The sequence below is a fragment of the Pleuronectes platessa genome, chromosome 3 (genome assembly GCF_947347685.1).
Source record: "Pleuronectes platessa chromosome 3, fPlePla1.1, whole genome shotgun sequence".
NCBI classification, from domain to species: domain Eukaryota; kingdom Metazoa; phylum Chordata; class Actinopteri; order Pleuronectiformes; family Pleuronectidae; genus Pleuronectes; species Pleuronectes platessa.
Window position 1 is genome coordinate 14,185,948 of NC_070628.1, and position 11,873 is coordinate 14,197,820.

An 11,873-nucleotide genomic window follows, 5' to 3' on the forward strand; every position below is an offset into this window, starting at 1 on the left:
CAAATAATGCTCTTCAGTTGAAGCTACAGATTCTGGTGAGGATGCTCTAAAGTCTGATAACCAGCTCTGCAAGAGTGAAAAGTCAAAATCAGAAGAAACAGACTCTGGGGACAACGCCCTGGTGCTAAATAACTTATCAATTTCATAGTCTGATAAAACTGACTTTGGTGACTCTGGTCTGGTCTCGTCAAACAGGGCTTCCAGACACAAACCAGTATCATCCCAGTCTGAAAGTACTGAATCTGGTGTATACGACCTGTGCCTAAACAGTTCAACATAACTACTGAAATATGGTGATTTGAACTGAGGAACAGGCGAGTCAGGAGAGAGGGGCCTAAGTTCACATTGAGACACAACTGACTCTGGAGACTGTGGTCTAAATTCGTCAATGAAATGGTCTGTGGAAAAGAAAGTTAACTCCTCGTGTGGTGACATGGAGGGAAGGTAAAAAGACCTTAAGTCAAATGTTTTGATGCTACATGAAGCTTGGTTTTCATGTTTGTAGCCCTGCACAACATCTTCATATGTATGAGGTCTTCCAGGAGACAGTGGCAGAGAGGTCAAAGCTATGTTTGTGATACTTGGTTCACTCACTAAAGTCAACGAATCCGGGGAATCTGCTCTGTTGTCGTCACACAATTCCTCAAGACAGATCGTGGAGTACTCAAAATCTGACAATGTTGAAAGAGGGGACATTAGTCTGTCTTCAGAGTACTCTAAGTAATAGTTACAATGTTGATTATTCATTGGTGCAAATTTAATTTCCAGAGACAAATAATGCTCTTCAGTTGAAGCTACAGATTCTGGTGAGGATGCTCTAAAGTCAGATAACCAGCTCTGCAAGAGTGAAAAGTCAAAATCAGAAGAAACAGACTCTGGGGACAATGTCCTGCTGCTAAATAACTTATCAATTTCATAGTCTGATAAAACTGACTTTGGTGACTCTGGTCTGGTCTCGTCAAACAGGGCTTCCAGACACAAACCAGTATCATCCCAATCTGAATGTATTGACTCTGGTGTATACGACCTGGGCCTCAACAGTTCCCAATCATAACTGAAAAAAGGACATCTGAACTGAGGAACAGGCGAGTCAGGAGAGAGGGGCCTAAGTTCACTTTGAGATACAACTGACTCTGGAGACTGTGGTCTAAACTCATCAATGCAATGGTCTATGTAGAGCTCTTCATCTGACGGTAATGAGGGAAGGTAAGAGTGTCTCACTCCTGAGGATTTGATATGGCACAAATCATGAGCTTGGTTATATTGTGTATTGCCCTGCACAATGTCTGCATATGTAAGATATCTTCCAGCAGACAGTGGCAGAGAGGTCACAGCTATGTTTGGGATACTTGGTTCCCTCCCTAAAGTCAACGAATCCGGGGAATCTGCTCTGTAGTCGTCAAACAATTCCTCAAGACAGAACGTGGAGTATTCAACATCTGACAATGTTGATAGAGGGGACATTGGTCTGTCTTCAGAGTACTCTAAGTAATAGTTACAATGGTGATTATTCATTGGTGCAAATTTAATTTCCAGAGACAAATAATGCTCTTCAGTTGAAGCTACAGATTCTGGTGAGGATGCTCTAAAGTCAGATAACCAGCTCTGCAAGAGTGAAAAGTCAAAATCAGAAGAAACAGACTCTGGGGACAATGTCCTGCTGCTAAATAACTTATCAATTTCATAGTCTGATAAAACTGACTTTGGTGACTCTGGTCTGGTCTCGTCAAACAGGGCTTCCAGACACAAACCAGTATCATCCCAATCTGAATGTATTGACTCTGGTGTATACGACCTGGGCCTCAACAGTTCCCGATCATAACTGAAAAAAGGACATCTGAACTGAGGAACAGGCGAGTCAGGAGAGAGGGGCCTAAGTTCACTTTGAGATACAACTGACTCTGGAGACTGTGGTCTAAACTCATCAATGCAATGGTCTATGTAGAGCTCTTCATCTGACGGTAATGAGGGAAGGTAAGAGTGTCTCACTCCTGAGGATTTGATATGGCACAAATCATGAGCTTGGTTATATTGTGTATTGCCCCGCACAATGTCTGCATATGTAAGATATCTTCCAGCAGACAGTGGCAGAGAGGTCACAGCTATGTTTGGGATACTTGGTTCCTTCCCTAAAGTCAACGAATCCGGGGAATCTGCTCTGTTGTCGTCAAACAATTCCTCAAGACAGAACGTGGAGTACTCAACATCTGACAATGTTGATAGAGGGGACATTGGTCTGTCTTCAGAGTACTCTAAGTAATAGTTACAATGTTGATTATTCATTGGTGCAAATTTAATTTCCAGAGACAAATAATGCTCTTGAGTTGAAGCTACAGATTCTGGTGAGGATGCTCTAAAGTCTGATAACCAGCTCTGCAAGAGTGAAAAGTCAAAATCAGAAGAAACAGACTCTGGGGACAACGCCCTGCTGTTAAATAACTTATCAATTTCATAGTCTGATAAAACTGACGTTGGAGACTCTGGTCTGGTCTCGTCAAACAGGGCTTCCAGACACAAACCAGTATCATCCCAATCTGAATGTATTGACTCTGGTGTATACGACCTGGGCCTCAACAGTTCCCAATCATAACTGAAAAAAGGACATCTGAACTGAGGAACAGGCGAGTCAGGAGAGAGGGGCCTAAGTTCACTTTGAGATACAACTGACTCTGGAGACTGTGGTCTAAACTCATCAATGCAATGGTCTATGTAGAGCTCTTCGTCTGATGGTAATGAGGGAAGGTAAGAGGGTGTCACTGCTGAGGATTTGATGTGGCACAAATCATGAGCTTGGTTTTTTTGTGTATTGCCCCGCACAATGTCTGCATATGTAAGATATCTTCCAACAGACAGTGGCAGACAGGTCACAGCTTTCTTTGTAATATTGGGTTGAGTCCCTAAAGTCAACGAATCCGGGGAATCTGCTCTGTTGTCGTTAAACAATTCCTCAAGACAGAACGCGGAGTATTCAACATCTGACAATGTTGAAAGAGGGGACATTGGTCTGTCTTCAGAGTACTCTAAGTAATAGTTACAATGGTGATTATTCATTGGTTCAAATTCAATTTCTAGAGACAAATAATGCTCTTCAGTTGAAGCTACAGATTCTGGTGAGGATGCTCTAAAGTCTGATAACCAGCTCTGCAAGAGTGAAAAGTCAAAATCAGAAGAAACAGACTCTGGGGACAACGCCCTGGTGCTAAATAACTTATCAATTTCATAGTCTGATAAAACTGACTTTGGTGACTCTGGTCTGGTCTCGTCAAACAGGGCTTCCAGACACAAACCAGTATCATCCCAGTCTGAAAGTACTGAATCTGGTGTATACGACCTGTGCCTAAACAGTTCAACATAACTACTGAAATATGGTGATTTGAACTGAGGAACAGGCGAGTCAGGAGAGAGGGGCCTAAGTTCACATTGAGACACAACTGACTCTGGAGACTGTGGTCTAAACTCGTCAATGAAATGGTCTGTGGAAAAGAAAGTTAACTCCTCGTTTGGTGACATGGAGGGAAGGTAAAAAGACCTTAAGTCAAATGTTTTGATGCTACATGAAGCTTGGTTTTCATGTTTGTAGCCCTGCACAACATCTTCATGTGTATGAGGTCTTCCAGCAGACAGTGGCAGAGAGGTCAAAGCTATGTTTGTGATACTTGGTTCACTCCCTAAAGTCAACGAATCCGGGGAATCTGCTCTGTTGTCGTCAAACAATTCCTCAAGACAGAACGTGGAGTACTCAACATCTGACAATGTTGATAGAGGGGACATTGGTCTGTCTTCAGAGTACTCTAAATAATAGTTACAATGTTGATTATTCATTGGTGCAAATTTAATTTCCAGAGACAAATAATGCTCTTCAGTTGAAGCTACAGATTCTGGTGAGGATGCTCTAAAGTCTGATAACCAGCTCTGCAAGAGTGAAAAGTCAAAATCAGAAGAAACAGACTCTGGGGACAACGTACTGCTGCTAAATAAATTATCAATTTCATAGTCTGATAAAACCGACGTTGGAGACTCTGGTCTGGTCTCGTCAAACAGGGCTTCCAGACACAAACCAGTATCATCCCAATCTGAATGTATTGACTCTGGTGTATACGACCTGGGCCTCAACATTTCCCAATCATAACTGAAAAAAGGACATCTGAACTGAGGAACAGGCGAGTCAGGAGAGAGGGGCCTAAGTTCACTTTGAGATACAACTGACTCTGGAGACTGTGGTCTAAACTCATTAATGCAATGGTCTATGTAGACCTCTTCGTCTGACGGTAATGAGGGAAGGTAAGAGGGTGTCACTGCTGAGAATTCTATGTGGCACAAATCATGAGCTTGGTTTTTTTGTGTATTGCCCCGCACAATGTCTGCATATGTAAGATATCTTCCAACAGACAGTGGCAGACAGGTCACAGCTTTCTTTGTAATATTGGGTTGAGTCCCTAAAGTCAACGAATCCGGGGAATCTGCTCTGTTGTCGTTAAACAATTCCTCAAGACAGAACGCGGAGTATTCAACATCTGACAATGTTGAAAGAGGGGACATTGGTCTGTCTTCAGAGTACTCTAAGTAATAGTTACAATGGTGATTATTCATTGGTTCAAATTCAATTTCTAGAGACAAATAATGCTCTTCAGTTGAAGCTACAGATTCTGGTGAGGATGCTCTAAAGTCTGATAACCAGCTCTGCAAGAGTGAAAAGTCAAAATCAGAAGAAACAGACTCTGGGGACAACGCCCTGGTGCTAAATAACTTATCAATTTCATAGTCTGATAAAACTGACTTTGGTGACTCTGGTCTGGTCTCGTCAAACAGGGCTTCCAGACACAAACCAGTATCATCCCAGTCTGAAAGTACTGAATCTGGTGTATACGACCTGTGCCTAAACAGTTCAACATAACTACTGAAATATGGTGATTTGAACTGAGGAACAGGCGAGTCAGGAGAGAGGGGCCTAAGTTCACATTGAGACACAACTGACTCTGGAGACTGTGGTCTAAACTCGTCAATGAAATGGTCTGTGGAAAAGAAAGTTAACTCCTCGTTTGGTGACATGGAGGGAAGGTAAAAAGACCTTAAGTCAAATGTTTTGATGCTACATGAAGCTTGGTTTTCATGTTTGTAGCCCTGCACAACATCTTCATGTGTATGAGGTCTTCCAGCAGACAGTGGCAGAGAGGTCAAAGCTATGTTTGTGATACTTGGTTCACTCCCTAAAGTCAACGAATCCGGGGAATCTGCTCTGTTGTCGTCAAACAATTCCTCAAGACAGAACGTGGAGTACTCAACATCTGACAATGTTGATAGAGGGGACATTGGTCTGTCTTCAGAGTACTCTAAATAATAGTTACAATGTTGATTATTCATTGGTGCAAATTTAATTTCCAGAGACAAATAATGCTCTTCAGTTGAAGCTACAGATTCTGGTGAGGATGCTCTAAAGTCTGATAACCAGCTCTGCAAGAGTGAAAAGTCAAAATCAGAAGAAACAGACTCTGGGGACAACGTACTGCTGCTAAATAAATTATCAATTTCATAGTCTGATAAAACCGACGTTGGAGACTCTGGTCTGGTCTCGTCAAACAGGGCTTCCAGACACAAACCAGTATCATCCCAATCTGAATGTATTGACTCTGGTGTATACGACCTGGGCCTCAACATTTCCCAATCATAACTGAAAAAAGGACATCTGAACTGAGGAACAGGCGAGTCAGGAGAGAGGGGCCTAAGTTCACTTTGAGATACAACTGACTCTGGAGACTGTGGTCTAAACTCATTAATGCAATGGTCTATGTAGACCTCTTCGTCTGACGGTAATGAGGGAAGGTAAGAGGGTGTCACTGCTGAGAATTCTATGTGGCACAAATCATGAGCTTGGTTTTTTTGTGTATTGCCCCGCACAATGTCTGCATATGTAAGATATCTTCCAACAGACAGTGGCAGAGAGGTCACAGCTTTCTTTGTAATATTGGGTTGAGTCCCTAAAGTCAACGAATCCGGGGAATCTGCTCTGTTGTCATCAAACAATTCCTCAAGACAGAACGTGGAGTATTCAACATTTGACAATGTTGAAAGAGGGGACATTGGTCTGTCTTCAAAGTACTCTAAGTAATAGTTACAATGTTGATTATTCATTGGTTCAAATTTAATTTCCAGAGACAAATAATGCTCTTCAGTTGAAGCTACAGATTCTGGTGAGGATGCTCTAAAGTCTGATAACCAGCTCTGCAAGAGTGAAAAGTCAAAATCAGAAGAAACAGACTCTGGGGACAACGCCCTGGTGCTAAATAACTTATCAATTTCAAAGTCTGATAAAACTGACTTTGGTGACTCTGGTCTGGTCTCGTCAAACAGGGCTTCCAGACACAAACCAGTATCATCCCAGTCTGAAAGTACTGAATCTGGTGTATACGACCTGTGCCTAAACAGTTCAACATAACTACTGAAATATGGTGATTTGAACTGAGGAACAGGCGAGTCAGGAGAGAGGGGCCTAAGTTCACATTGAGACACAACTGACTCTGGAGACTGTGGTCTAAATTCGTCAATGAAATGGTCTGTGGAAAAGAAAGTTAACTCCTCGTTTGGTGACATGGAGGGAAGGTAAAAAGACCTTAAGTCAAATGTTTTGATGCTACATGAAGCTTGGTTTTCATGTTTGTAGCCCTGCACAACATCTTCATATGTATGAGGTCTTCCAGCAGACAGTGGCAGAGAGGTCAAAGCTATGTTTGTGATACTGGGTTCACTCCCTAAAGTCAACGAATCCGGGGAATCTGCTCTGTTGTCGTCAAACAATTCCTCAAGACTGAATGTGGAGTTCTCAACATCTGACAATGTTGAAAGAGGGGACATTGGTCTGTCTTCAGAGTCCTCTAAGTAATAGTTACAATGTTGATTATTCATTGCTGCAAATTTAATTTCCAGAAACAAACAATGCTCTTCAGTTGAAGCTACAGATTCTGGTGAGGATGCTCTAAAGTCTGATAACCAGCTCTGCAAGAGTGAAAAGTCAAAATCAGAAGACACAGACTCTGGGGACAACGCCCTGCTGCTAATTGACCTATCAATTTCGAAGTCTGCTAAAACTGACTGTGGTGACTCTGGTCTGGTCTCGTCAAACAGGGCTTCCAGACACAAACCAGTATCATCCCAGTCTGAAAGTATTGAATCTGGTGTATACGACCTTTGCCTCAACATATCTACATCATAACTAAAATATGGAGATCTGAACTGAGGAACAGGCGAGTCAGGAGAGAGGGGCCTAAGTTCACTTTGAGATAACACTGACTCTGGAGACTGTGGTCTAAACTCCTCAATGAATTGGTCTCTGTAGGAGAGTGTGAACTCTTCATCTGAAGTTAACAAGGGAAGGTAAAAGGGTCTCACCTCTAATGATTTGAGTTTTTTTAAAGCATTATCTTGTTTTTTGCCTGGGTAGCCCCGCACAACGTCTGCATATGTAAGAGGTTCTCCAATAGACAGTGGTCGGGAAGCAGTCCCAGCTCCATTTGTGCTTTTAGTGTCAGCTTGTAAAGTGAGTTCATCTGGCGAATCTTGTGTGTTGTTGTTAAATGATTCCTTGAAAGAAAATTTTGAATATTCAACATCTGACAATGTTGAAAGTGGTGACACTGGTCTAAATTCAGAATATGCCAAGTAATAGTCACATTGTTGACCCTCTACCTGGCCAAATGTAATGTGAGGAGACAGAAATTGCTGGTCAATTGACTCAACAGATTCTTGGGAGGATGTTCCAAAACTAGTTAATAATTGCTCCATTGCACTAGCCTGTTTTATTTTATCTAAAGTGTTTTCAAGACATACATCATTATAAAATGGTCCTGAAAACCGGGTTGGAGTGTCTAATGTGAGTCTTAATTTGTTAATGTCATCTTCAAGTTGTGTATAATTGTAGTCGGTTTTTGCCTTTTCAAGGTAGGTTGTTTTAAAATGTGATATTGGTGTTTCTTCATTTGCAAACTTCAGAATGTATTTTGGTCTTTCTGCCAAGGTAAAGATGATCGGTTCGGGTGATGATTCTTTTTTCAGCATATGGCAATCTTCAGGAGATTGTCTTTCATATTTGGTAACATTTTTTAGTTTCGGACATTCTTTCTGACAATTCAAACTTGTGGACTCTTGGAAGTTATTGTTTGTTAAATCATTATTTGACTGACTTGGTGATGACGTGTAATCAGAAGATTGTGGTTTTAATTGGGAAAACCAGTAATCAAGAAAAGGATTACTGATCCCCTCTTCTGCTTTTGGGGGTTCAGATGACAGTGTCTGTACTATTTGACTATTTGAACCATCTGAATGTTCACTTTGGATACTTTTGACATGTGTAAGATATGCTGCAGCTGAAAAAGCTTTTGTTTGCAAGGGTTCCCTTTCTTCATCTGTTGGGTTTATGCCTCTTTGGCATGGTGATGAAAGAGCATGCCCAGAATATTGCCAGTAATCACTTTTTATATCCTTGTTCGGTGAGACCAACACATGTGATGGGAGATAAGCTTTTGTTGCAAGAGATTTTTTAGACACAGGATGATTTTGATTTGAAGTTAGTAATTTAGCTGTGAAGGGCCTACCCTGACTCACTTTGTTACTGCAGACTGCATTGTGAGGAGATGATGTCATAAGTGGTGAGGGGAGATTTCCTTCTGAATATTGCAAATAATAATCACAATATTGACTTGTAAGTTGAGCACGAATAGGTTCTGACAGCACAAGTTCAAGAAATGAAAAACTACACAGGGAACTCTGAGATTCTCGTGACGATGGTCGACATTCCCTATCAGAAGATCCGTACTCATGAATAGAGGTAGTTGAGTCAGGTGAAGAGGCTCTTGAATCAGGAGAAATATCTTCTAGCAAAAATTCATCACACTCAATTTCTGATGTCCCAGGTGAGGTTGCTCTGACTTGAGGTATATTTTCATTATATTTAGGTACGTGGGACTTAGTGGACAATGGCCTATTCTTAACCAACGACTCAAGGGTAGTGGGGTCATCTTTTGTAACAAATTGTGTGTAACGTTCCTCTTTGTGTGACTGATGGGGCTGCAATTTACTTTCGTTGCAATCAGTTGTAACTTCTGGTGAGCTCCATGCATCAGACCTTGGGGACAGTCTATGTCTCCAACCGGGAAAGTCTTTTGTCCAAGTAGGAGAGTCAGGTGACATTGCCCTATAATCAGTAATTGACATGACAGATTCAGGAGATGACAGTCTAGTTATGGAGTCATTTAACATCCATGAATCTAATGAATCAAATGGATTCTCTGAAGAATCTGAATCAGGGGTCAAAGGGCTAAAATGTGGTGTGAGATCGGGGATGGGCAAAAAATGTCTGGATGAGATCATCTTTGACGTAGAAGTGTAAGATGTATTTTCTCTGACTATGAAATGTTCACTGTCTGGAGTAATAAAACTGGAATTATAGTACCTACCAGTTGAGTCACAAACCATCGGAACTGAGTCACTGGGTGTCAACATGCTCTTTGTGACCTTCATTTTGATTGGTTTCATCGAGCTGTACTTGGCTGTGGCAATAACAGAATCTGTTGCCTGGCCACCATCCTTATCATCGATGAAGGGCATGTCTTCTGGATATCTATAACTGTATGCTTGGGGTTTTGTGCTTCCTTCCTTGCTTAACTTGACCTCTTTGGACTTCTGAGATAGCCTGCTTTTTTGAGCTACATCGGTTTCATCTTCAGTCATGGCCAGGGTTGCTTGATGGTCCTCTGGTGACAATGCTAGCTGGCCAGGGTCAGATATTCTCTTAGCGATGGTTTTAGCTGAATCTGTTCCTCCAAGTTGTAGTGTGTAGCTTAACTCATTACAAAGCTCACTGAAGTCAGTCTCAGCTTGGTCTGACTCTGATAGACTGAGACCAAAGTCTCTGAGAGATATAGATGCCGGTAACTTCAGAATCTCAGGCAAATTCCTGTGTTGATCTTCACAACCAGCCTGCATCAATGGTAAGATTTGGCTGCTGTCATCTTTTACTTGGCAGTGAGTGCCACTGACGAAATGAACTTGATCACTCCAGCAACTTTTCTGGTCTTTCACTTTTGGGTCATAAGCCTGAATTGCTTGGCTCCCAAAGGCTGCATCATTTGAGTTGGGAAGCATACTTACTTGCTCATCAGAGTTGTCGTAACATGTAGGTTCCGGTGTAATTACATCCTCAGAGGTCCACAGATTAGGGTTTAATTCCCTGTAACCCAAAAAAACACTTGGTCACAAAATATGACTTTGCCTAAATGTGGTAAATCTAAGACTTAATCTAAAATGACTGAAGGGCAACACCCCAAAACAATAGGTATGGGGTAAATACCTGTACCCACTATGTTCTATGTATTCATCATGATGTAGCCCTGCTCTATTTGTTACTGGCATGCTGGGAAATACTGAACTCCGGAGAGGCAGCAGGTTTGAGTACCGAGTGTCAAGTCAAGTAAGACAAATGATTGACACCCCATTACTCAACTGATGTGTATTGAAGATTCTGGAATCATTACAACTTGAAGACTTACTGTGGGATTTCAAGCTCGTCCAACAGGTCACCATGGAAGCTCTCTGAGTGGGTATGTCCAGCAGGCTCTGCCCAGGAAGGAATATCCAGTAGGGAAGCAACTGACAGGTCCTCTTCAGAAACAGCTGGGGGTGGTCTGCGATCCGACTCCACCATTCTCACAACCCTGGGGCTGTCTACATCCTCTTGCACAGAAGATAGGGCAACTGACACTGAAAATCACAAATGTGTTGACTACCAGTAAAAGAAAACACAGAAATAGAGCCATGTGTATTGCTGAGTCTTTAGAGGTTTTTAGTACCTTCACTGTGATCCAGGGTCTTCTCAATCTCTGCATAAGTTCTAGATGTTTGCTCTTGAACTGACTTGTTCATCTGAGTTTCAATAAGATGGACTATGTCCATGCGGTTGATCTTGGTTAGCCTCTTAATTAGACAGTCCTCTGTGGAGTAATTTATTCATTATTAATAGACTATAGAAAGCGTTCAATTCACAAAATATACAAAATTAAATGTAAGAATATATTTAATCTAATATATTATATAATAATGAATATGGCTCTACTAAATGCAAAAATACATTGATCAATTTAAAACCAAAGATAAAATACATTAATTGAACAGGATGTGCTCACATAACTGAGAGTACATCTAAGTAAAAAGCTAATATTATGGTCAGTATTGTTAAATAAACAAGCATGGTTCCAGGATTTGAAGTATTGCATTGAAATAAATACAAACCAAATTTACCTGTGGCATGTTTACCTTCCCGCTCAACCCAGCACTGTAGCAAGGCATGGCTCTGCTCTTGGAGAGAATTAGGATTCTCTGCTCTCACTGACTGGATATCCTCCTCACTAAATTCAAGTTCTCTTGCCAGCTCTGATGTGATGTGATAAATAACAGAAGCAAGGGTTCAAATTCAATTAAAGTTGACTTAAATTTTTATAAAAAAACTATAAATGTTTACGTAATTTAAAAACTCACCAGTCCAGCTGAAGCCAAGCAGATCTGCAATGATAGCTAATGTCTCCTCTTTCCTGTCAGCATCATCCTGCCAATCCACTAAAAATGCCACCAAAGCCAAACATCAAATTTTTTCACAGGGTCAAAAGTTGAAGGTAAATTATATTTTATGGTAAAACCTGTTCCACATTGTAAGTACGAGCTATGTAAAATATCAAGTCAAGATGTATATTGTTATCTCCTGAGTGCTCTATGTTATGGGCTGTAATACTCTGAAATGAATAGTGGTTATGTGATGTCGACATGGATGATAACATAAAGGTTGGATTCTCTGTCTCCCTGAGGAGGTATTGACTGGTTTACAGACCACG

At 41.3% G+C, this 11,873-nt stretch overlaps 1 protein-coding gene across 1 annotated transcript in view; it reads right to left on the minus strand.

The window, feature by feature from the left end:
* LOC128437257 (ankyrin-2) overlaps window positions 1–11,873 on the minus strand; it is a 55,838-nt gene that overhangs the window by 12,073 nt on the left and 31,892 nt on the right. The window contains exons 42-46 of the mRNA XM_053419327.1: window positions 11,524–11,601; window positions 11,287–11,418; window positions 10,839–10,979; window positions 10,539–10,749; window positions 10,141–10,219 (exon numbers count right to left, since the gene is read on the minus strand). Coding sequence (XP_053275302.1) covers window positions 10,141–10,219; window positions 10,539–10,749; window positions 10,839–10,979; window positions 11,287–11,418; window positions 11,524–11,601 — 641 coding nt within the window. The remainder of the gene's footprint in view (window positions 1–10,140; window positions 10,220–10,538; window positions 10,750–10,838; window positions 10,980–11,286; window positions 11,419–11,523; window positions 11,602–11,873) is intronic.